This window comes from Pteronotus mesoamericanus, unplaced genomic scaffold (assembly GCF_021234165.1).
Source record: "Pteronotus mesoamericanus isolate MK-2021 breed Mesoamerican mustached bat unplaced genomic scaffold, CSHL_Meso_final scaffold_174, whole genome shotgun sequence".
Lineage (NCBI taxonomy): Eukaryota > Metazoa > Chordata > Mammalia > Chiroptera > Mormoopidae > Pteronotus > Pteronotus mesoamericanus.
In genome coordinates, this window is record NW_026555309.1 from 18,831,119 (window position 1) to 18,858,913 (window position 27,795).

Here is a 27,795-nt window from a genome sequence, read left to right on the forward strand (position 1 = left end):
TTAATGGATACTAAAATGACTGCAATTATATATTCCAATTTAAGTCACTAAGAAAAAAAATAATGAAGTTTTTAGGCCTGTGGTTTTTTCTTTGAGGTGCAGGAAATCTCCCAAGGATCAGTACTTACTTTTCCTGCTCTCCACTTAAAGGAAGAAGGAACAAATTCAGATAAAATAAACACATTTTATTTATTTATTTAGGGTAATATTCAGACTATGTACTATGGTTATAAAAGATCAACTTACGACTTCTGTATCAGCAGTCAAATGAAATGAGAAGAGTGTGGGATAGTAACAGAAACAACTCCTAGTAGATTTTCTGTTTTCACTCTCACCAGTGAAAGGTCCTTTGTGTTCACAACAGAATTTTCATTTCTAAAACCCAAATTTTATTACATTTTCCTGCTTAGAGATTTTCACTATCATCTTAGTATCCTCAGGATAAACTTTGTTTCTCAGTGTGATATTTAAGGCCTTCACAACTAGGCCTTAACTTACCTTTCCAGCCCTATGCATAGTGTACCAATTTTATTTGATGTACAATATACTCCACTCACACTAAACTATTTGCCTGACATGCAGAAGTGGATCCGCAACCTTGGTACCTCGGGATGGCACTCTAAGGAACTGAGCTACCTTGCCAGGGCTATGCAGTGCCCATTTACTGTATACCAGGGTACCATAGTAAGGGCTGGAAAATGTGACGCGATCCTTGTCCTCCAAGAGCTTATAGTCTAGAGGGGAGATACACTATTTGACAGATCTGCAGAAGTGAAAATAGTGTGAAGTGCTTCTGAAGGGTGAACATAAAATATTAACCTCAATTTCATACTACTGCATGAAACTCAGCTTTATTATTTTAGAGTTGCACTTTGACTGATTTATTTATTGAGCCTTAGTCTTGCGTGTAAAACAGTAACTGCCTGGGCAACAGTAGCAGCTAAAGGTAAAAAGACGGCCTCTTCCAACCTAAAAATTCTTCGTAGCACCCTGTGCTATTATTTCTGGTGGCGGCAGTGTTGACTGTGGGTGTACACACACTAAGAAAGTATGGAGTGCAAGCCTTTTGTTTTTGTTCTTTTTTTATTTTGGAAATAAGGTCAGGGTAAAAGAATGTTAATGGTTGCTGTGGATCATTGTGGTATAACTTGGAGGGCAAATCCTAGAGACAGTCATATCTTTGCTTTGCTACTTACAACAGAATGGTATTCCTCATTGGTCTCGATCCTTCCATCCTCATCTTTCCCTCTTCTTTCCCTCCTCTTTCTCTTTCTCCCTCTTTCTTTCTTTAACAGACAGCAGAACCCCTGTCCCACTCCTTAGTTTCACCGTGAGATTTAGGTAACCTTTAATATTTATCTCCTGTAAGTATTGAATAAGAAAACTGAAACCTAAATAGTTAAAGTGAATCTGAGATCATGCAGTTTGAATTTGGTAGAGTAAAAAGTGGTATCTACATTTCCTCAGCTTGAGAAAACTTAACGTAAATATATTTATCCCACTGGTGCCTGACATTTCACCACTGAAGACTTAAAAAAAAATTTATGCCTTCCATATATATATATATATATATATATATGTATGTGTGTGTATATATATATATATATATATATATATATATATATATATATGAAAGAGACTGTGTCTGCTTTGTTCACCATGGTATTCCCAGTTTCTAACATGAATCCTGAAACATAGTGGGTGTTCCTTAAGTCGTTTTGAATGATATTTTTTTTTGCATTTTAAAATGCTGGGATATTTTAATTTCCTTCCTCCCTCCCTGCTTGCCTGTCTGCCTTTCGTTATTTTTTGGTGAGCTGCATTTTCTGATTATTCACCTATTAGCATATATATTAATTCTGTAACAAAAATATTTCCAAAAATATACTATACATGGTAAGAGAACACGTTAAGCTCATGAACAACTAACACTTTATCCTAGTCTTTTATGATGTCTTTGTGGACAAGTTAAGGAAATGTGACACTGTAAATCACTGTTGTGTCAAGGTCTGGTTTCTCTTCTGAGGGATTTACTCTTCTTCCTTCTTTAAATTCCCACACAGAAACCTGAAAAGTATGCCCTTCTAGGTTGCCTGGTGTTCATTACTCAGTCTTTAGCTTTCTGAACTTGTAGTAAAACATCTCTATAACCCCACTGCAAGTCCTACTTAAGCATTTCTTTCTTTCCCAAGCTGGCAGTACTCCTGTCTTCATCTCTTAGGAAGTCTCTGTATTCCTTATGGGCTCTCCCTGGTAGTCATCTTCTCTCTGTTTACGACTGTTTGAAGGATGCTGCCTCTCCAGGATGATCTACAACCTGTGTTTGCAAGGTTTACTCTCAGGGGACTTTTTTATTTTAGTTTTTTTTTAAAGCAGTTCAACTCTGTTTGAAACAACTCCCCCCAGCACAATATTGTCTTGTCTATGAGTATATGGCTGGGTAGCTTGCTTTTCCATGAACATAAAGGAAAAATAAAGATTGGCACACATTTCTTCTTGGTGATTATTTAAAATTTCATTTTTGACAAAAATGTCAAATAATATGCTACTAGGGAAAGATTTCAACATGGTACGCATATTTTTCTTTTTAAACAATATATCAAGTGAATGATTCAACCAGTATTTAGTGAACAAGGCACTATGCTGTTTCAAGGGGCTACATTGTATAACTAAAGGATACATGGATTGTCATCTTAGTGAAATAAATACTGTCTTCATATCAGCACTATATTGAATAAGCTACATAAACATATAAATTGATGGTTAGATACCTTACGGTTAAGGAAGCATTGCTATAGTAACTTCTTATTGTTGCTCTTCTATTGGAAGCCACCCTCCCTTGTTGACCTTTAACCACTGCCATTTATTGCTATAGCAGGTAACTATGCTCTGCTGCGACTTTTGGAAAGACAGATATTCAAATGTTTAATATTATACCATGAAAAATTAAATGTTATACAGAATTATGTCAGAACTCTGTGAGATTACAGAGGAAGGACCAAATCTAATTGGGGGAAATCATTGACCATGTCGCACAGGAAATGGCATGTAAGGTACAACTAAAACAATAGGTTGATTGTGCTAGAAAAGGAGGGTGATTATTTCAGATCTGGTAAGCTTCAAGTTCTTTTCTGTACATTATGGTCAGTTTTTTAACCATTATTCCTTATATTTATAGTACATTCATGAGTTTTTATATACATTATTATTTTTAAAGTAAATAATAGTATTTTAACATCATATATATTTATTATTAAATTCTCACACTTAGAGTAAATTGCTTTCTCCATGTGAAACTCTTAAGTCAAGTTGACTCCAAATAAAGTACTTTCTCAAGAAGTGAACAATTGCCTCCTTTAATTATTTTTATTAGGTCATCCTATTAGAGATGACAGCATTTACAATAAACATGTGGCTCTTTTGGTTAGTAGGGACTTTCAGTGCTGCTTCATGGTAATGTAACATGTCCAAATTCATTGGCAATGTTAGTATTTATTCGATGGCTTTATTTTTAAAGTGTAATAACAGTTTCATATAATACTGATACTCTTATCAGTAGATTTAGAAAATTTGATTATGAGCAACTTCTGTGTAAACTTTGGATAGCATTATTTTAAATAATTTTAAAATTTGGTCTGTATTTTAAACATTTTTATAGTATTTATTTTTGAGAGTAGTTTTAGATTTACAGCAAAACTAAGGGGAAGGTGCAGAGATTTCCCTCATGCGAAAATCCCGTACAAGTGCACAGTCTCACCAGTTATCAACACCTTCCACCAAAGTAGTACATTGTTATAATATATAAAAGTTTACTGTATATTGACACATCAGAATCACCCAAAGTCCATAGTTTACATTAGGGTTCCCTGGTGGTGTACCTTCTATGGGTTTGGACAGATTTATAATGACAGATTGCACCATTGTAGAATCATACAGAGTAGTTTCACTGCCCTAAAAATCCCCTGTGCTTCCTAACTGCTGACAACCACGGATCTTTTTACTGTCCCCATAGTTTTACCTTTTCTACAGCATTGTATAGTTGGAATGATACAGTATGTAACCTTTTCAGGCTAGCTCCTTTCACTTTGTAATATAATTTTAAATGTCTTCCGTGTGTTTTCATGGCTCGATAGCTCACTTTTAAGAGATGAATAGTATTCCCTTTTATGGATGTAACACAGTTTATCAATTCACCTACTGAAGAGCAGTCTGGTTGCTTCCAAGTTTTGGCAATTAATAGAGCTGCTAACCATCGGTGTGCTAGTTTTTGTGTGGTTGGTTTACCTTTAAATCAGTTATTTTAATTGGCAGAGTTCTGCAGGAAGTTTAAGGGACCATGCTCTTCTCATAGCTAGTCATGTACAAAAGACAAGCAATGAAGTCCAAATGAGCAGAAAGTAACTTAATGTGTGTTTTGTTTTTAACATTATAATAGGTAATTTATTGTTGTAAAACATTTAATTCTGAAGTACAGGGAGTAAGAATTAAATATGCCCTCACCCATACCACTCATAAATTCCAGCTTACCCTCCTTGCAGGTAACCACTGTAAAAGATTTACATTATAAAAATTGTTGAAAATCTCTAATTTCTTATTTTAAATGAACAAAGTGTTTAATAACATAGAGAATAGAATATCACATTTCATTTTCTTAGTATGTAAATATGCCTTTCATATAACCACATGCTGCTTTTTCTTACCATCAAAGTCAGTTTTTAGAATTGAGGGATTGTATAGCTTTCGTTATCAGTACAATTCACATATGGGAAGGCACGTTTCCTACTAATTTTGAATGAATGGGGTACTTTGTAGTTGAATTTACTTTTTCTTAAGTTTTCATTGATATATATCATACTGAGAAATGGAAAGATTTTTAGGTTACAACTGAATTTTCACCAAGCGAGTACATCCAAGTATTCAGTAAATAAAGTCACCATTGCTCCAAAAACCCATCTTCAAGTCACTGATGCCTGACAGAGTAACCAGCACCCTCCTGACTTTTAACAGAGTTGTTCTGTTTATTTTTGAGTAGTTCCAAGTATCAGTAATTCTATCCTTTAAAATGATCTAATATAATATTTTATAATCTCATAGAGGTTTAATTTTAAGCACGGAAATAAATAAGCTTGAAAATATTTTCTGTATACTTTTGTAAAACTTTAAGGTACATTTCTGTTAAATAACCAGTATTCTTATACTTAGAATCCAGACCATTGTCAGTTCCCGTGAAAGCCATGCTGAACATAACTGAAGGCTGTAGGAGTCCAGAAGAAAGAATGAAAGAGTTCATTGGAGCGGTATGGAATGCTGTGAAGAGTCTCACACTGCAGGTACAATAAAACTTAGACATATCATGATTTTAGCTTCTTTAACCCATTTTAATTTTCAGTAAAAATGTTCTCATTGGTAACGCTTATGTAAACTATTTTATTTCCATAATTTAGAGGAAAACTATTGGTGTACTTTGCATATTATTAACAAACTGGTATAAAACACATATTACACATAAATATTTTCTAAATATTTCCTTACCTAATCACCAATTAAATATGAAAATGATCATTTTAACTATTTTATTTTACTGTTATTAAACTATCTTCTCACTTATTTTTAGTTTTAAGTACTCGTAATTTAATGAAAATACATAATTAAATGCTTATTACATCTCACAGGAATTAGGTAAAAGTAACTCAACAGTTATACATTTTAAGCTTTTGTATAGAATTTTTCTCTTTGAATAAGATATGAAAGATTGATATCAAAGCCATCTTTATAGAATTTTATGTGTGCCAGACAGTAATATCTCTTGAGTACTGGGGCCTTCCAGTTTAAGATGTAGAAAATTTGCAAAAAAAGTCGCTCTCACATTAAGAACAAGAGCAAAATTAAAGATCTACAAATTATACTATGATGCTTCACCCACAGAAACTTCAAGATCGTATTGGGTTGGCCAAACAGTTGGATTGTTTTTACTGTATGATTGCTCTAGTAGTGCTTAGTTGTCTTCAACTTCATTCAAAACTGTTTTGTTAGGTTGTATTGTGACAGCTGTCATATAGTGTGCATTTACTGATTTTTTAATTATATTTTATTGATTATACTAGTACAGTTGTCCCAATTTTCCCCCCTTTGCCCCCCTCCACCCAGCATCCCTCACTCCCTCAAGGCAAGGCCCACACCATTGTTCATGTTCATGGGCCATTTCCTATACTGTACTTTACATCCTCATGGCTTTTCTGTAACTACCAATTTGTACTTCTAAATGCTCTCACCTCTGCACCCATTGTCCCACATCCCCTCCCATCTGGCAACCATCAAAATGCTGTTTCCATGATTCTATCTCTGTTCTTCTTGTTTGCATAGTTTATTTTTTAGATTCAAGTGTTTATATATATGTATTTACTGCCATTTTATTGTTCATAGTTTTGAACTTCTTTTTCTCAAGTAAGTCCCTTTAACATTTCATGTACCATAATAATGGTTTGGTGATGATGAACTCCTTAGTTTTTTTCTTGACTGAGAAGCACTTTATGTGTCCTTTGATTCTGAATGATAACTTCACTGGGAAGAGCAATCTTGGCTGTAGGTCCCTGCTTTTCATGACGTTGAATATTTCTTGCCATCCCCTTTCTTTTGAGAAACTGACTGACTCTTATGAGAACTCCCCTGTAGGTAACTGAGTTCTTTTCTCTTGATGCTTTTAAGATTCTCTCTTTATCTTTAACCTTTGGCATTTTATTTATGATGTGTCTGGGAGTGGGCCTCTTTGCATCCCTCTTTCTTGGGACTCTGTGCTTCCAGGACTTCCATGTCTGTTTCCTTCACTATATTAGGGAAGTTTTCTTTCTTTATTTTTTTCAAATATATTTTTAATTTCTTGCTCTTTCTCTTTTCCCTCTGGCAACCCTATGGTGCGAATGTTGGACCTCTTGAAGTTGTCCCAGAGGCTGCTTATACTATCCTCATTTTTTTTAGATTCTTTTTTTCTTCTCATTCTTCTGATTCTTTGTTTTTTTCTTCCTTATATTCCAAATCACTGGTTTGGTTCTTGGCTTCATTGACTTCACTGTTGGTTCCCAGTAAATTTTTTTGTATTTCAATTAAGTGTATCCATCGTTTCTGACTGGATCTTTTTTATGCTGCTGAGGTCCTCACTAAGTTCCTTCAGCATCCTTATAACCAGTGTTTGGAACTCTGCATCTCATAGATAGCCTATCTTTATTTTGTTGAGCTCTTTTTCTGGAGTTTTGATCTGCTTTTCATTTGGGCTATGATTCCTTGTCTCCTCATTTTGGCAGCCTCCCTGTGTTTGTTTCTATGTATTAGGTAGATCTGCTGTGACTCCCTGTGTTGGTAGCATGGTCTAATGTAGTAGGTGTCCTTAGGGTCCAGTGGCACAACCTCCCCTAGCACTCAAGCTGGGTACTTGAGGTGTGTCCTTCATGTGAGCTGAGTATACCCTTCTCTTGTAGTTGAGCTGTGATTGCTGTTAGCAGATCAATGTGAGGGATTTACCCAGGCCAGTCAGCTGCAAGGACTGGCTGTGATCATTGACCACCACCCTCTACCCTCCATGGAGAATCAGCTGGGCAGGGCAGGGTGCTGGTGCTCTGATGTGGTCTGTAGCTGTCCATGGGTTTCCTGGGTGGTGAAGGCCAAGCTCAGCACCTCCTGTGTTCTGCCTGGGTCACCCTGCATTAGCTATAAAACAATCTGAGATGGCTGCTACTTGTGCTGGGTTTGGAGGTTCCAGATGAAGCCAAGCTGTGAATCTAGGCTGGCTGATACTAGTGCCATAGCTGGGGCCACTTAGCAAGGGGTACAGGGGCTGGGGCTCACTGAGGCTGGCTTTTGCTCGTCTGAGAAGATTTAGGAAGTTGTGAAACACGAGCCAAGACCAGCCATTCAAGTCACTGTTAACAGCTCAGGTGGGCCCATAACTTGGGTAGGATGGAGTCCCAGGATCCAGGGCAGGGCAAACAGTGTTATCCAGGTTGATGGAGTCTCAGATATGGCACCTACCTGTGAACTCTGTGGCTCTTTTGGGGGCAGGGTTCAGAAAACGGACAATGACCTCTGCCCACCTTTCTGCCTGGAGAAAGCTTTTCCCCACTCTTGCCTTGATGCCAGACACTTCAATTTCTCCCTGTAGGCCACTGGTGCCTTTCAAGCTGCTACCATGGTGCTGGAGCTCAGAGGGAGTGAGTCTGAGTAAGCCCCTGTGTATGGGTTCTTTAAGAGGAACTGCTTGGGACTCCAGAAGTTTCTTGCACCGACTCAATCCCCACTGGTTTTTGTAGTCAGAAGTTATGGGGACTACCTTTCTGGCACTGGAACCCTGGGCTGGGAGGTCTGGTGTGGGGCTGGGATTCCCCTTTCCTGAGATATCCCTCCCAAATTTTTATCCACCACACATGGGTGTGGGCCCAGTATGTTCCCTGTCTCTGCCCCTCCCACTAGTCTGGATGGATGTGCTTTTTCTAATTCTGTAGTTGTCAGACTCCCATTCAATTCTATCTCTGATGATTCTGAGTGATGGTTGTTCCATAGTTGAGTCGTAATTTTGATGTAGGTGTGCAAGGAGATGTGCCATGTTTACCTGTGCTGCTATCTTGACCAGCTGATCATCAGTGTGCACTTAAGAAAAATCAAAATTGGTGAATTTTTGTGTAGCTAATTTAATATTGAAGACGGAAGAAAATATACAACATTTTGGCACATTATGCCTTATTATTTCAAGAAAGGTAAAAGTCCAACTGAAATGCAGATTAAAATTTGTGCAGTGTATGGAGAAGGTGCTGTGACTGATCAAATGTGTCAGAAGTGGTTTGTGAAGTTTCACGCTGCACATTTCTCTCTGGACGATGCTCTGAGGTCAGGTTGACCTGTTAAAGTTGATAGCGATCAAATCAAGACATTAGTTGAGAACAATCAGTGTTATACTACAAGGGAGATAGAACATACTCGAAATGTCCAAATCAATAAAGTTATTGGTGAAAATAAAAATGTCTTTTATATTACAGAAAAAAAATACGGACTTTTTGGCCAAGTCAATACATATGCGTTGTTTGAAGCTGATACATTAGTGGTAATTTGTTGTGAAGCATAAAAAGTAACAAAGACAGACACATTATGCTTAACTGTAATATATATGCTGGTTACCATAATGAAAACTTACCTATCCAAATAGTTTTTAGGAATATATCTAAAAACATCTCCAGTTACCTACTGTCAGTGTGAAATGGGATTACCTGAACTACTCTTAACACAAGAGCTTATAAACTGGATAGGGGCGGTCCTGTTTCGGTCTCTTTTCTGGGCATGTTGCCTATGAGAAAATTAGGAGAAGAGTGAGAGGGAGAAGCTGTATTTTCTCATTTTTTTGTTGTTGTTCTAACTCTTACCTTGCTGGAAATAGGACCTTTTCACAGACGTCAGCTCTGTCTCACCAATCTCAGCCAGCACGAAGCATCGTACAGTTAATATATTCCTAGTAGCTACTTGTGTTGACTCCCCTGTTCTCCTTCTCTCGAGTTTCCTTTGATGCAGTTGTGGCATTAGACAGGACAGGTGAGACCATGTGAAAGCAGGACGCATTTAGTGCTTTTACGTTGTTTGTGACTGTAGAAGCAGAAAATACACAGTGCTCTTCAGATGTTGCTGAATATTTGTAGTCAATGTTAATTCTTTATAATGAAGCACCATCTCCTTATCTCTTTCATTGTATATCACTCTTCCTGTAAACACTGATCCATGCCCTCCTTTGTGTTAGAGCTTAACTGGACCATTTGTGTTTTGCCCCTGATTACTGTTTATATTTGTTTACTTAAGTACGCATAGTTTTAATTTTGATAAAACCCTTCACCTCAGGTAAGACCCATTATTGATGGGAATGAGAGTGGCACATGGGAGATTCTATTTCAGTTATACTCTCTCCATTTGGTCTACTCAGTCTGTGTTCTTAGCTTTCTCTAGTCTGCAGTCACAAAAAATCACTTAAGAAATATTCTTTCTTATTTTTTGTGTTTCTAGATAATGCCTTTATATGCTCTTCTGATTTTACTAATTTGATACATTTTGTTTGTATTTAAATCACCTATAAAATAAGTGTTTTTTAACTAACGAATGCTACCTATCATCTTGTTACATATTATTTTAGTGATTTTCTAGAAGGTAATCTGTGGTGCCTTTAGCAGTCAGGAAAAGTAAATACCAAAATGATAAGTAAGGAGTTGAGAAGATGAGCAGCTACCAGGAGCACGTATCTCTAATATAGTGATTATGTGAATAATAGTGAGCTTATCTGATTATAGTTCAGTCTGAAGTTCTAAATTATGGTTTGGCGCAAATAATGTTTTATGGACAAAAAAGAATAATCTAAATATGAGATTTCTCTCTAGCACTTTGTATATCATACTTTTCTCTAGCATTTTAAGCGAGTTGTCTTCATGAGTTAGTGGTATTCTGCTTTCACTGAATTGTGACTAAGTATGGAAGGAGAAATACATTTTTCTTTTTTGAGACTTATTGAGTGTACTTTCACAGACAACACCCCTCTAGAATTTTGATGTCTAACCTGCTACACAGAATTTGCCTTTAAAATTTTTTTTTCCGTAGCTTTCTCTTCTAAGTAACACAAACTCCTTTCTTTTTTTGCTCAATTTTCCTTCCCTATTCTAGTGAAAGTGCATTGATACCAGAATAAGCTTATATAGTGGGACTGTGGCAGATCTCTTGAAGCTTATGTGTCTTTTTAAAATCAATTGCCTTAGAGGTAGTCCTGGAGTTTGTGAAGCAGGTGGAACACAGCTTCAGGAGTTGCTCCAAGGTCCCACTGCTCCTTACGTGTCCTCCTTGGTTTTCTGAAATTCCATATATCCTTTTTTTTTTGTTTTTCTTTTTATTAAATTTTTTGAGGCAACATTAGTAAATCAAATTATGTAGGTTTCAAGTATACAATTCTATGATACATCATCTGTATATTGCAGTGTCTTTATCATCCAAAGTCAAATCTTTTGTTACTGTATATTTGACTTCCTTTATCCTTTATATGTCTTTTCTGGTAAATCTTGTATTTTCAAAAAATCCCATTAAAATATATTTAACTAATAATCATAAGCATGTGAACTTTTTAGTGCCCTAGTATAACCTTGTTTGTTTTTAAAAACAGCTAGTAATATATTATGGAATGTATTTATTATTCTTTCATTTATTCTCACATTCAGCACTTAATTTTTATTATATGTCAAGCTAGGTGCTGAGTAGATGGAAAAAACAAAACAAAAAAAAAACGTAATAGTTCTGCCCTGGCTGGTGTGGCTCAGAGGACTGAGCTCCAGCCTGTGAACCAAGGGGTTGCTGGTTCGATTCTCAGTTGGGGCACATGGCTGGCTTGTGGGCCAGGTCAGGTCCCCAGTGGGGGTTGCATGGAAGGCATCCGCACATTGATGTTTCTCTCCCTCTCTTTCGGCTTCCCTTCATCTCTGTCTAAAGTAAGTAAAATCTTTAAAAAAACAGAGTAGTTCTCATGGTCTAGCATAGCCAGAAAAAGCAAAGAGCCATTCTATGGGGAGCATATTGTGGGCAGTCTCTCTTAAAGGGATCCTTAGAAAACTCTAGGGTCCCAAGGAGAAATAGGAACGTCAAGGTGAATGTCATGTACTGAAAGGATGCTTAGGACATGCGCTCCCGGTTCATGATGAATTTAGATACTGTCCCAAATGAGTAAGTATTTACTGATTTGTAGAAAAACTAGATGACACTATTGCATTACCTGTAATATAATAACTATCAAGAATATTTAGCTGTTTGAAGTTTACTTTGGTCCTAAAAGTTATTTCATTATTATATAAATAGTTTTATTAAAAGTAAACTCATTCCTATTATCTATTCCACAAAAATGACTTAGTGTAACTATCCTTTATTGATATAATTTTGAGTAGTTGTGTAACAGGATAAAAAAGGATGGTATTAGATTACATGATTATTTGACATCTCTAGGAAAAACCTTCCAATTTAAGATTCCAAGTGATAAAGAAATCCTTAGCTCTGGATGGAGGGCTCAGTTGGTTGTGGGTTCAGTTCTCAGTGAGGGCACATACCTAGGTTGAGGGTTTGATCCCCTGTTGGGGCATGCATGGGAGGCATCGATTAATGTTTCCCTCTCACATCGGTTCCCCTCTGCTCCCCACCTTCCTCTCTCTGTAAAAGCAATGAAAAAATGTTCTCGGGTGAAGGTTTAAAAAAAATAAATCTTTATGATATTTGTAAGGTCACATGAATATCCCACAATATAACACATACTGGAGAACATCCTCTTCTGCCCAGGATGAAGTAACAAGGACCAGATTTATCTTGTTACCTGAAACAACAAAAATGGACAAAGAATGTTAAATAATAATTTCAAAACACTAGATAATAGGCCAAGTTGGACAGTGATCTCTGAGAAGCTTAAGGTACACTCAGCAGGACCTAGTGACTAATGGACTTGGGGAACAAGAGAAAGGAGGCTAAGTGGTGTTCCACGTTCTGGTTTTGATGTTTGGGTGGATAGTGATGCTATTAATGATAGAAAAAGCAGCTTTTTGGGCAGTGTTGTGGGCAAATAGGGAGATTGAATTTACACATGTATTTGAAATGCCTGTAAGATATCCAGCTATCTACTAGAGTGTAGGATATTCCCATCTAGAGGTTAAGGAAGAGATTCACAATAGAGGTATAATTTCGGGACTTATATACAGATGGTTAAAACCAAGAAAGTGGGTTATTTAAAGAGTATGTAAAGGTTAAAGAGCAGTGGGCCCAGGAAATACCAATTCTAAACTGTAAGGAATTGGTCAGAATGTAGTAGGAAAGGCTGGAGAGTTAATGGAAGCCAAGGGTATGTAGAATTTCTAGGAGCCAGTGGTCAGTGGTATCAAATTCTGGATGTTAACTATGGGCTTGACTTTATCTATTTACAATATGAAATGGTTAGATTAAATAATTTTTGGTTATTTCCAATTCTTGTGGGATTCTTTTAGTTCTTTTGCTTATTTTATGATGGTGTACGTAGTCCTTTCACTAGCTTTAACACCAACGATGAAGTTAATCTTACATGTCATTATGGATTAGTTCTAATTAGAGATACTGATATTCCTCACTTTTTCTTCTTTTTTAAAACAAAATTTTAATTGTGGTAAAATATACATAACAAAATTTACCATCTTAACCATTTCTAAGTTTACAGTTTAGTTTGATGTTTCTTCTTTGACAAAGCTTATTGGCATAAATTATCATATAATTATAGGAATATTAAACAATATATCTTTGCATAGGTTATCATGACTATGATCTAGGTACCTTGCTTGCCTCACCCTAGTCCTGGCCCTGTATTATACATATTACATAGTTAGCCATTTCCAGATATTAATGTAGTTTTGAAAAGTTAGTAGATAAAACTTGATTCTGATTAAGTGATTAAAATACGGGGCCTAAAATTCTGAGTTTTTTAGAATAGTGTGCATTTCCAAAATGTTTTATGAATCAAAATATAAAACAGAAAACCCTGAAGTTGTCATCAGAAAGAACAGAACATCGTAACTTAAAGTCATCAAAGGATTATGCTTTTAGTGGACATTTGAGCAAATAAATGTGTTTGGAATCAGAGTTTCTGGAAAGTTGATTTTGAAGCCAAAGTTCATATTTCCTAAGTCCATGTTCTTTTGTATTAATAATAGAAGACTTAAATTGCATAAAGACATAAACAATATTTGTTTTTCAATGGGAAAAGAAACTTTCACACTTCATTGTAGTGGATTATTTTATAGTTACATGTATTCTTGAACAACTTTTTTAAAAATATGAACTTGGTTTTGGGGCCTTTTCACAGCAGATTAACATAAACTAAATTGTTCTTTGCAGTTTTTCTCTATTTGCTGATTAGCTAAGATCCTGTGTTTACACTTCAAACACTACCTTTTTATCCAGAAAAGCACATAATTGGCAATGGCATGCAGTTGACAAAATAAAATGCTCTGGCGTGGAATTCACTAATAAAGGAGAACACTGCCCTGGTGTTTGCCAAGCTCAGTTTTCTCGTCTTTTACATTGAAGATACTGTTGATGTCCTATGTCATTTCTCGGGTGTTTTTTGTACTTTTTGAAGTCTTCTGAGTGTATAGTATAGTGTTTTCCATATTAAGCATCCCTGTCTCCTTTTTGCTAATAATGCTCTGCTATTTCTGTAGGGAACTACTTCCCACGTTGTGTGTGATTTTGGTGAGTACCAAAGTGTCTCAAGTACCATATAAGCCAGTTAAGGCTTGTCAATAATCTCTTGACAAGTCAGTTTTTTAAATTACCCTACAAGATTGTCTCTGTGGTAAACAATTATTTTTAATTAACACCTGTATCTGATGCTAATAAAAATAATTGTGTTCACTTAGTTAATAATTATTTGTTTAGGACCTTGTACATGCCAGGCACTGTCCCGTGTACTGGGGCTGCAGAGGGAACAAACCGGCAGTGTCTGACATCGCGAGCCTGTGTTCTATTGCACATTTTTGTAAGGCTGGAGGTATTTTAGCACCCCTGTTGTTTCAAGGTTTTTAAGCACTGGGACCACTTCTTTTGTCTCTGCGTTCCTGACTTCCAGATTAGTTCATGGCAAATATTAAAGAATTCATGAGTAAAAAAAGAAAATGTGAGTGAAATTACACCCTGAGATGTTTGGTCATTTTTATTTTTTATTTGAAAGTGTTTCCTGAAAAATAAAATGTTCACACAGAGAATATTTCATTCTTTAGCAATTTTGCAAAATATAATTATCACTAAAGTTTCAAGTTTTAAAGAAAAACATGTTATTGAGTAATAAGAAATAGGAACATTATTTAAAAGAGCAGAGAATATGGTATAGCATTTAGAGCATTTATGTAAAGTGTTCTATATGATGAACAGTGGCCTAAATAAAATATTCAGATTAATATGTAAATGAAACCTTAATCTCTTCAACTGAGTTGTATCACAGTAGAGAGCACACAAATTAGAAAAATCTTAAGGTTACCATACATTTCATATGGGGGCACACAAAGGCATATATATTTTCAAATGTCATATAAACTTAGAACTTCACAAAAAGTACATGAAATTCATTTTATTTATTAAAATAAGAACACTGAATAATTTCTACTTTATTGGTTTATTCTCAGTATATAATACTTAGATATGTAGCCCTTGACCTAATAGGAATCAAAATAGAGGTGGTTCTACTTCAAGAATTTGTAATAATCCCTTCACTTTAACACATGAATGTGTTCAATATTGGGGAAAGAACACGTTGCTACCAAAACTGAAATAAGATCCTTGAAACAGAAAGGATGTTGCCATGGAAAAATGAAGTAACACTCAGTGCAGCTGTGATGCATTAATGAATAGGATATTTTTTTAAAAGATCATTTGTGTTTGGTGTGGCTCAGAGGGTCCCAACCAGATGGTTTCCATGAACATGATCTGACCCCCAGTTTGAGGACTTCTTACTGGCAGATTACTTCATTTTCTTTCCCTTGGATTGTCAGATCCTTACATTAATGCAAAATTTACTGCTGCAGATTTCTATTCACTTACATAAATCATTCAACATTTTACATTAAAACCACAATTTTAGACATACAGTTTAACAGTTATTTTAAAAGTGTAAAAAGATTTATGTGATGGATTTAGTATATATAATAGATGTAACATTATAAGTTTGAGCAATTTGGATTATGTATATATTTTGGTTCTTATCATTAAGAAATCCTCACAACATATATCATGATTTAGAAAGTTGTTATGTATCTCATAATAAAACTGGTGATTCTGTATGCATTGGGAAGGGTTGTTAAATTTGATGAAATAATTTATTTCTGATTTAGTGGAATTTTGGAATATATTGATCTTGGAAATTTTGGCAATTTGTTTGTTTTTCAGAGCTTGTATGTATATAATTACATATGGTAGCTTATTAAACTAATTACCTCACATCATTGAAAGCATTTTTTAACATAGCATTAATACCTACATGAAATGTAAAATACTGATTCTTTATAGTTTTACCCTGGAACCATAATTTGATGTAGGCGAATATGCTCTCAGGGTGTCATTTTCACTTGTGCGATTGAACATCCAATAATGACGTATGATAAAAATGTAAAAATTTAAATGTAACACATCTGAGACAATGTGCAATCCTGTGAAATATATGTGGTGATCTGAAATCAATTAACTACTTACCATATACACATTTAAATTATCGAAGCTGCAAGATAAAATTCTAGAACTAAAAAATGAGCTCATACTCCATGAACATTTATTTTTGCAAAATTTTACTTATATCTTTCTTCACTGAATTCATCAGTCTGTCCATGCACAGAACTGTTGAAGCAAAAATTAGTTAAATTTGCTTATTTATAAGGCTGGGAAATTATTTATTGTAACAAGGAATTCCAGACTTATTACATATGTTTTGCTGTCATTAAGGAATATATTAGCCCCAAGAGAAGTAATGTTACTGTATTCTTAGTTATCATTTGTAAAATATAGTATTTGCTAATATAATTTACTAGACTATCTAAGTATTTATCAACCAGACAAATCTTATTTTTTATTATACTTTCAGATAATACTTGTATATGCCAAATATTTTATAGAAAATTAACAGGTTGTATTTTTTATTTTAAAAATAATTCAAGGATGCTAGTCTGTTTGGGAAATTTACTAACTAGGTACAGAATATTACTTTGTAAGAACCAATTAAGACTAATAGACTTTAACCCACTTTGCTTTTGAATTAAGAACCCATGATGAGATGAAGTCAAGTTTTGATTTGGGCTTAGTCTTCTTTTAACTCTCTAAGGGTCTAGCAACATAAGTAACTATACTGGGGCTAGGGAAGCCTGAAACCACAGTTTAGGTAATAATTTGAAGTATGATGATAGCAAGAAATACACTCTGATTTTTGTCTTTTGAATTTTCCTCATTATCATGTATCTATTATATATAACATGTGATACACGCGCGCATGCGTGCATTTTTGAGCCTTGGGTACATGTATATAAAAAGAGAAAGTATGCTATAAACATGTTCAGTTTTAATATTTTCCTACAGATATAAGCTGAACATTTAAAACATTTTTTTCTTATATTTTAGTCTGTAAAGTAAAAAAGGAAGGGCCAAATTCACATAGAAATATCAGTTTGTGAACTTTTTAATTTAATTTAATTTTTTTTAAGTAAGAGCAATAAAATGCTAGTCAGTTCTAAGGGCTTAGATGGTGCTAAGAAAATCTAATGAACTGCAAAAGAAGGAGGATTTTCTCACCTTTTATGCCAGCACATTTTGTAACTCAATTATGTTACTTGGAAAGAACTGTGGAAAGGCAGATATATTTTCATCTCATGTCACTATGCCATTTTGATCAAATTTATAGCAAAAAACAAAACCTTCAAATATGTGATATTCTTTTATTTACTTGCCTGTTTATTCTGGTAAAGATGTTAGTGTTTGAGGGTCTCTTTACTCCCAAATTTAGTCTGATCCAGATATTTCAATTCTACTTTTCTTTTCTAGCTTGAAGTACAGTCTTGTTGTGTGTTCATTCCAAATGATAGCCTGCCTTCCCCAAGTACAATTGTATCTGGTGACATTCCCGGAACAGTGAGAAGTTGGTACCATGGACAAACCAGCATGCCAGGAACGCTTGTCCTCTGCTTGCCTCAAATAAAGATTATCAGTGCTGGACACAAGTATATGGAACCTCTACAGGATATTCCATTTGTCATCCCAAGACCCATCCTTGAAGAAGGTACATTTAAATATATTATTTTATGGTTATTATACTTTATACTGATATTTTTAATTTTGCTTTTAAAAATATGTTAGTGCATATGTAAATCAGCCTCCTAATTGAAAGATCTACATGCAAGTAAACTAAGTGGTCTACAAAGTCATCTGAAAAAAGATTCACAGAGTAAATGAACATAAACTAAGCATTGCTGTTTCTTGACATCTGCCTTTCGATCATAATCATATATTTTTATATATGTAAATAGACTGTGTACAAAAGATTATATACAATATAGTATAAGTATTAAAATGCTGAACAGATAAAATTAACTTGTGAAAGAAGTTGGTTTTAGATGTATACATCAGGCTGAACTAAGACCTTTGAATAGGTTTATCTTAATTTAAGCCACTTGGCTTACGAGTGGCTATGTTATAACATATATAAATATTCAAATAAATATATTATTTATGTCGAGCATAATGTATATATAGATTTCTCATTTATTAAAAGTAGATAATTGTGTGAGGATTGGAGCCATGACTCTTTCTTTAATAAATACCTCATTTCTGGTATTGCAGTCTTTTTAGTTGCAAATTCATACCCTTTTGAACTTTGACATATTTGTCTCAAACAGTATGTGAACCTGGAAAAGTTTTAAGTCTCAAAGTAAATAATGTGAATTTATATTTTAATAACAAGGTATAAATTTTTGACAGTGCTAAACAGGTCAACAGCTTGTTCGTATTATTAGAATGTAAGTGTATGAATCCTGATACCATAAAGATTACTATTCATACTGTTACTGAAAAGCAGATAGTCTGTGCAGTTTTGACTGACTTGATGTTGATTTCTCTCCCATTTTCTCCATATTGAAATTTTAATTGAAATTTAGTTTTCTCAGATTACTCAGAATTAAGCATGATTTTACTGTCAGAAATTGATGATGTTTAAGATTATTAAATATGAATGTCTTATAAAATTATAGGATTCTAGGGCTAGAAGGAAGTTCTTTAGAGTTTTTCTTACTCAGTATTTTCTTGATGCAAGGATCATTTCTCTAGCATATTGGACATACCCATTCTTTGCTATTTGCTTTTGGTTATAGAGAATTCTTTATCATCACAACAGATAAAGTATATTGTGTAAGGATATGCTAGCCTCATAAAGTGAGTGGGAGAGTGCTCCCTCTTTTTTTTAACTCTGGAATAATTTTTGTAAGTGAAAGTGATTGTTGATTTTTTTTTTTGTTGCAACTCCCTGATATATGTATAACAACTTTTAAAGAGTCTTACATTACAACTTTAATCCATTCTGAGTTTATTCTTGTATATGGTATAAGAATAATGGTATTCTTGTATATGGTATATGGTGATCTAGTTTAATTTTATTGTATGTATCTGATCACTTTTTCCAGCGTCATTTATTGGCTAGAACTTCTTTATTCCATTGGTATGCTCTTGCCTCCTGTGTCATATATTAATTGAATATATATATGTGTGGGTTTATTTCGGGGTTGTTCTATTGATCTATGTCTTTGTCTTTATGCCAGTACCATGCTGTTTTGATTACTATAACCTCGTAGTATAGTTTGATATTAGGTAGTGTGATACCTTCCACTTTGTTCTTCTTTTTCAAGATTGCTGTAGCTATTCAGAGTCTTTTGTGGTACCATATCAATTTCAGGAGTATTTGTTCTAGTTCTTTGAAAAACACCATTGTTATTTTGATAGGGATTGTTTTGAATCTGTAGATTGTTTGGAGTAGTATGGACATTTTAATGATGTTAATTCTTCCTGTCCTCAGTATAGTATATACTTACATTTATTTGTATCTTCTTCAATTTCTTTCTTTAATGCATTATAATTTTCCAATATAGGTCTTTTACGTCCTTGGTTAAATTTAGTCTTCATACTGGGTTGGTCAAAAAGTTCGTTTTGTTTTTTCCTGTAAAGTAAATGACACACTCTTCATTTTCACCTCTAACTTTATTGATTTGGATAGTTTGAATATGTCGGCTATCTCCCAGGTGGTATAACGTTGATCGTCCTCAATTAGGTCTTGATCTGATCACTATCAATGTCAACTGGTCTACCCAACCATGGAGCATTGTCCAGCGAGAAATCTCTAGCACGAAACTTCACAATCCACTTTTGACACATTCAATCAGTCACAGCACCTTCTCTATACACTGCACAAATCTTTCTTTGTGTTTTAGTTGTGTTTTTACCTTTCTTGAAATAATAAAGCATAATATGCCAAAAATGTGTGTTGTCTTCCATCTTCAATATTAAAATGGCCACACAAAAATTCACCAAGTTTGATAAGTATTTTTATAAATACACACCGATACGACAGCTGTCACAATACAATCTACCAATATTATTTCAAATAAAGTTACAGACAACTAAGGGCTACTAGAGCCATCTTATGGCGGGGGGGAAGGAACTTTTTGGCCAACCCAATACTTTTTTTTTCCTGAAGCAGTAGGAAATGGAATTGTTTTCTCTTAATTTCTGATACGTCATGATTGGTATATAAAAAGCAACTGATTTCTGAATATTAATATTGTATTCTGCTACTTTACTGAATTTATTTATTAGATTTGGTAGTTTTTTGGTGAAATCTGTAGGGTTCTCTAATATAACATCATGTCATCTGCAAATAATGACAGTTTTACTTTCCTATTTGGATGCTTTTTATTTCTTGTGTAATGATGTACTAGGGCTATGTTAGGGCCAATACGATGTTGAATAACTCTCGTGAAAGTTGATATCCTTACCTTGTTCTTGATCATAAGGAAAATGCTTTTTGTTTTTTTCTCATTCAGTATGATGTTAGCTGTGGGCTTGTCATGTATGGCCTTTATTTGTTGAGATATGTACCCTGTATTTACACTTTGCTTAGATTTTTTGTCATAAATGGATATTGGATTTTATCAGATTTTTTTCCTGCATTTATTAATATAATATGATTTTTATCCTTCCTTTATGTGGTATATCACAGTAATTGATTTATGGATATCGTACCAACTTTGCATCCCAGGAATAAATATCTCTTGATAATGCTGAGTAATCTTTTTAATGTATTGCTGGATCTGGTTTGCTAATACTTTGTTGAGGATTTTTGCATCATCAAGGACATTGGCCTATACTTTTCTTTTTTTGTGATGTCTTTGTTTGGTTTTGGAATTAGGATAATGGTGGCCTCATAAAATCAGCTTGAGAGCCTTTCCTCCTATTGAATTTTGGAATAGTTTAAGAAGGATAGATGTTAATTCTTTTTTGAATGTTGGATAAAATTCACCTGTGAATGCATTTGGTCCCTGATATTTGTTTGTTGAGAGATTTTTTTATTACTAATTTGATTTTATTCATAGTAATTATTCTGTTCAGATTTTCTGTTTCTTCTTGATTCGGTTTTGGAATATTGTGTGTTTCTAGAAATTTACCCATTTTTTTCAGATTTTCCAATTATGTGGCAGGGCTTTCTCTTAATCACTCTTAATTTTGAACAAGGTTGTTCAAATCACCAGTTTTGAAAATACTCAAGCCATTTGTTTTGCCTACCTCTGAGTTTTCTGGCTTCCCTCAGTCCCAGGTTTTAGTACTTTTTACCTTTTGGGAAATACATTAATGCATGTAAGAAGATATTTTGTGTGTGAGTGTGTGTGTTTAAACCAAGCTATATTAATTTTATGCCTCATATGTGCTATATATAAGCACATTATAAATACATTATTTGTGTTTCCTTTTGGCATTAAGGTCATTTGGGGTATTAAACCTGCCATGTTGCTAGAAATAGAACCTCTCAGTAATTCAAAGATGTAGTGACATTTTACCCCCTTTTTTTCTAATGAAAGGACTGACTGTGCCACTATTTTTTTCTCTTCAGTGCTCCTTTAAAATCCCTCTTATTCCTATACCCCCTCCTGCCAACTTCTACTCTTCATCCTTTTCATATGACAAGATATCTTATTCTCATCTTGCTTTTCAAATACATTATGAATGACAATAGATACAGAAGTCTCCATTTTTAAAGCATAAAATGTTATTATATTCTCTGACTTTTTTCTTAGAACTTACTTAGCTAGTATTTTAGTTTATTTTGAACCTAAAAAATACCAGCTAGAGAGGGCTAGAATCAAGTAGAAAATTCTTAAGTCTGTTTGTTATACTCCCTGGGAGAATATAGTATAATTATATAATCAATATTGAATCCTAAAGGAGAAACAGTTTTTTAACCGTGTAGTTATTTCATTGTCCAACGATACCCTGAAGAAAGTAGATTATTTCAAGATATTTAAAGCTCTTTTAGGTATTAAAAAACTGTAGATATTAACTTTTTATTTTACTTTTTAAAGTATTGAGATGCTTTTATTTAAATTTGTGATATATTTTAAATTAATTTTTGCATAATATGTGCACTTAGGTAGATGTTATTTTTTATACAATTGAGATTAAATTTTCATATCATAAAGTTAACCTTTTTTTCACTTTAAAATTATTTATTTTTTAAATTTTTAAATCATGTTTATTCTATTATGGTTGTCACAATTTTTCCCCCTTTATCCCCCACCCCCCATCCCACACCCACCCCCTGCTCCCACAGTCAATTCCCACTCTGTTGTCCATGTCCATGGGTCACTCATACATGTTCTTTGACTAGTCCTTTCCCCTTCTTTCCACCATTGTCCTCTTTCCCCATCTCCTCTGATCACTTTCAGTCTGCTCCATGTTTCCATGCCTTTGGTTTATTTTGTTGAATAGATTCCGCTTATAGGTGAGATTATATGGTATGTGTCTTTCACCAACTGGTTTATTTCCCTTAGCATAATATTCTCCAGTTCCATCCATGTTGTCGCAAAAGGGAGGAGTTCCTTCTTTCTTTCTTTCTTTCCTTCCTTCTTTCCTTCTTTTTCTTTCTCTTTCTTTCTTCCTTTTTCCTTCCTTCCTTCCTTCCTTCCTTCCTTCCTTCCTTCCTTCCTTCCTTCCTTCCTTCCTTCCTTCCCTCCCTCCCTTTCTTTCTTTTTCTTTCTTCCTTTCTTTTTTAAATGCAGATTGATTTTAATTATTTTAAATGTCAAAGTCAATTATAAAATATTAAACTTTTTAAAACCATTATAAAGTCTCAGTAGTTAGAACAACATGACAACAGCACAGAAATAATCAAGTAGATAATTGAAATATAATGAGCATTCTAGAAACGAACATATATATCCGGCTAACAATATAACCTATGATTAAATTGGTATTTCAAATGAATGGGGAAAATAAGGCTTATTCAACAAATTAGGTGCATGGGCCACTATTGAAATAAAACAAATATAGATCCCTATTTCACACATTATATAAGAAATATTCAGATGAGTTAAAAATCAATATGTAGAATCTAGGGAGTTTTAGGAGAAAATTCAAACTAATATTTTTCTTACCTTGAAGTAAAATATTCAAACCCAAAAGCTATAGAGTGAAATATTGACAATATGACTATATATAAATAAAATAAAATAAAATAATTAAATATGATCCAAAAAAAGTAATACTCATTTGCAAATTTTTAATTAACTAATTTTATTCTATTTTATTGTTTATAAAAGAGAATTCCAAGTAAATTAGGTAACAGTTTTTGGATTATCAAGAATTAATTTTTTAAATCCTTCAATACTATTGTATTAGCTAAAAATGTAGAAGATACATGATAGCTATATATTCCTTTATCATCAGTAAGTGAATTAAAAGACATAATGTTTCCAAAAAAAAAAACCCAATTAAAATTATGTAGTAATAGACATATAAAAAAAGTTAAAGGACAAATAATAGAATGGGAGAGTATTTGCCACACATCTAAAAAAGAGTTAATCATCACCCTAATCCCAAAACCAGATAAAGACCCTACAAAGAAAGAAAACTACAGGCCAATTTCACTGATGAATATAGATGCTAAAATCCTCAACAAAATATTGGCAAACCGCATCCAGCAATACATTCAAAAGATTATCCACCACGATCAAGTGGGATTCATCCCAGGGATGCAGGGATGGTTCAATATACGCAAGTCAATAAACGTAATACATCACATAAATAAAAGAAAACACAAAAACCACATCATCATCTCGATAGATGCAGAAAAAGCATTCGATAAGGTATAGCACCCATTTAGGATCAAAACACTCAGCAAAAAGGGGAATAAATGGGGCATTCCTCAACATAATAAAGACCATATATAAAAAACTTACAGCCAATATCATACTCAACGGGCAAAAACTATAAGCTTTCCCACTAAGATCGGGAACACGACAAGGATGTACGCTCTCACCACTTCTTTTCAACATCGTATTGGAAGTCCTAGCCACAGCGGTCAGAGAAGAAAAAGAAATAAAAGGCATACAAATAGGAAAGGAGGAAGTAAAACTATCCTCGTTTGCAGATGACATGATAGTGTACGTAGAAAACCCTGTAGACTCTACCAAACAACTCCTCAACCTAATAAGTGAATTTGGCAAAACAGCAGGATACAGAGTCAATATTCAGAAATCAAAGGCATTTTTGTACACCAGCAATGAAATAGAAGAAATCAGAAAAAAAAATACCATTTGATATAGCAACAAGAAAAATAAAGTACCTAGGAATAAATTTAACCAAGGAGGTAAAAGACCTGTATGCAGAAAACTATACAACATTGAAGAAAGAAATTAAGGAAGACACAAATAAATGGAAGCATATATCGTGCTCATGGATTGGAAGAATTAATATCATGAAAATGTCCATACTACCCAAAGCAATTTGTAGATTCAACGCAATCCCTATTAAGATACCAATGATGTATTTCATAGAAATAGAACAGACATTTCAAAAATTTATATGGAACCATAAACGACCCCGAATCGCTGCAGCAATTTTGAGAAAGAAAAACAAAGTAGGAGGGATCACAATACCAGACATCAAACTATACTACAAAGCCACTATACTCAAAAAAATCTGGTGTTGGCACAAGAACAGACCCATAGACCAGTGGAACAGAATAGAAAGCCCAGAAATAAACCCAGGTCTATATGCGCAACTAATATTTGACAAAGGGGACAGAAGCATAAAATGGAGCAATGATAGCCTCTTCAACAAATGGTGTTGGGAGAGCTGAACAGCTACATGCAAAAAATTGAAATTTGATCATCAGCTGACACCATACACAAAAATAAACTCAAGATGGATAAAAGACTTAACTATAAGTCGCAACACCATCAAAGTCCTAGAGGAGAACATTGGCAGGAAACTCTCAGATATCCCACGCAGCAATTTTTTCACCGATACGTCTCCTAAAGCAAGGGACATAAAGGAAAGAATAAACAAGTGGGACCTCATCAAAATAAGAAGCCTCTGCACGGCTGAAGAAAACATGAGTAAAATGAAAAGGGAGCCAACTGTATGGGAAAAATATATTTGCTAATGATACATCAGATAGAGGTTTGATCTCCAAGATATATAAAGAACTCACTCGACTCCACTCCAAGAAGACAAATGATCCAATCAAAAAATGGGCAAAGGACCTGGGCAGACGCTTTTCCAAGGAAGAGATACATAGGGCCCAGAGACATTTGAAAGGATGCTCGGCATCACTAGCCATCAGAGAAATGCAGATCAAAACCACCATGAGGTACCACCTCACACCAGTCAGAATGGCCATCATAAACAGATCAACAAACAACAGGTGCTGGTGAAGCTGTGGAGAAAAGGGAACCCTAGTCCACTGTTGGTCGGAATGCAGACTGGTGCAGCCACTGTGGAAAGCAGTGTGGAATTTCCTCAAAAAGCTGAAAATGGAACTGCCTTTTGATCAAGTGGTTTCCTTGCTGGGACTAGACCCTAAGAATCCCAACATGCCAGTTCGAAAGAACCTATGCACCCCAATGTTCATAGCAGCCCCGTTTACAATAGCCAAGTGTTGGAAGCAACCTAAATGCCCATCAGTAGATCATTGGATCAAAAAACTATGGTACATTTACACAATGGAATACTACACAGCAGAAAGAAAAAAAGAACTACTACCCTTCGCTACAGCATGGATGGAACTCGAGAGCATTGTTGGCTAAGCGAAATAAGCCAGGGGGTGAAAGACAAATACCATATGATCTCACCTATAAGCGGAACCTAACCAACAATACAAAGATGCAAGGAAAATAAGACTAGCAGCACTGAAAGGAAAAGAAATGAACAGAGACAAGAGGGATGGAGGGAAGCGGGGGATGGGGGAAAAGGAAGGGAAGAGGAGGGTCAGGGAATGGGTAGCAAGGTCTCATGGACAAAACCAAAAGGGAAGGATCGGGGGAGGGGGCAAGGCAAAGTGGTGGGGGGAAGCCAGAGACAAATGTATTTGAAAAAATAAAAAAAATTCACTCAAACAATTAAATTAGAAAGGGTTAATAGTTTGGGGTTTTTTTCAGGGAAAAAAATTCTACAAACCTTTAATGGATAAATGGATAAAGAATTCCAAAAAGCCATTTAAAACTTTTTAAAAAAATAATAGAAATAGGCAATAAATATACAAAAACAGGTTTAGTTTCAACAAATAATAAAGGAACAATTGATATAACACATCATTGTCACAGATTAACACTTATTAAAAAATATTGGTAATACCAAGTATTGGGAACTGTGAAAGGAACAGGGTATTCATAGACTCTCTTTCTTTATCTTAAAGCAGTCCCTTTAGCATATTTTGCAGTGCTGGTTTGATGGAGATGTATTCTTTTAGCCTTTTGTCTGAGAAACTCCTTATTTCGCCTTCCATTTTAATTGAGAGCCTTGCTGGGTAGAGCAGTCTTGGTTGCAGGTCTTTGCTTTTCATAACTTGGAATATTTCTTGCCATTCCCTTCTGACTTGCAGTGTTTCTGTTGAGAAGTCAGCTCCTAGCTGTATCAGGCCTCCTTTATGTGTTACTACCTCTTTCTCCCATGCTACCTTTAGGATTCTCTGTTTGTCTTTGATATTTGCCATTTTAATTATGATGTATCTTGGAGTGGGCCTCATTGGGTTCCTCTTGAATGGGACCCTCTGTGCTTCCTGACTTGTGTGACTTTTTCTCTCCTCAAATGGGGGAAGTTTTCCATCATTACTTTTTCAAACAGGTTCTCTGTCTCTTGCTCCTCCTCTTCTCCCTCTGGTATCCCTATTATATGGATATTATTACATTCCAGGTTGTCGTGCATTTCCCTAAGTGCCTGGTCATTCTTTTTGAGTCTTTTTTCTTTTTCTTGCTCTTTCTGGGAGCTTTTTTCTACCTTATTCTCCAGCTTGCTGATTCGTTCCTCTGCTTCATCTAGCCTGTTTTTGATTCCTTCTACTGTGTTCTTCAATTCAGAAATTGTATTCTTCATTTCCTCTTATCTCTTATTGATAGTTTCTATGTCCGTTTTTATGCTGATATAGTTTGCAGTAAGTTCCTCATAGTTTCCCTGCAGTTTTTTGTAAATCTCTCTGAGCTCACTGAGCTCATTCAGCTTCCTTAGAACCTTTGTTTGAAACTCAATATCTGATAGTATACTTGCCTCAATTTCATTTATTTCTCTTTCTGGGGATTCTCCTTTCCCTTTGACTGGGTGGGGGTGTTTCTTTGTCTTCCCACTTTTTGGGAGAATCTTCTTTTTTGCTTCTGCTTTTTTTTTCCCTTTAAATTTTAATTTATTTTTTCAAATACATTTGTCTCTGCCTCCCCTGCACCACTTTCCCTTGCCCCCTCCCTCCTTCCCTCCCTCAGCCCTTCCCCTTCTTCTTCTTAAATTGGTCTGTCTTGAGCTCCTGACTTTGTGGTTTGAACGTCTATGGTAGGAGACCGCTATTTTTTCTTTCTAGATCGGCCCCTGATGATGTCAGATGTGACCCTTTGTGACCTTGGTAGTCTGTTTGAGGCTTCCAGGAATCTCCGGTCTGTGTCTGTCTCTTTCAGTTGTTACTCTAGTCACTCTGCACTCAGCAGGCCAGCTTAGACACCACAGGGC

The 27,795-nt window shown here is 34.8% G+C and overlaps 1 protein-coding gene across 4 annotated transcripts in view; it reads left to right on the plus strand.

The window, feature by feature from the left end:
• The window catches only part of VPS13B (vacuolar protein sorting 13 homolog B), a 673,385-nt gene that overhangs the window by 273,962 nt on the left and 371,628 nt on the right, over positions 1-27,795 (plus strand). For all 4 annotated transcript variants that reach the window (XM_054590316.1, XM_054590313.1, XM_054590314.1 and 1 more), the window contains exons 22-23: positions 5,203-5,330; positions 17,587-17,821. In XM_054590316.1, coding sequence (XP_054446291.1) covers positions 5,203-5,330; positions 17,587-17,821 — 363 coding nt within the window. The remainder of the gene's footprint in view (positions 1-5,202; positions 5,331-17,586; positions 17,822-27,795) is intronic.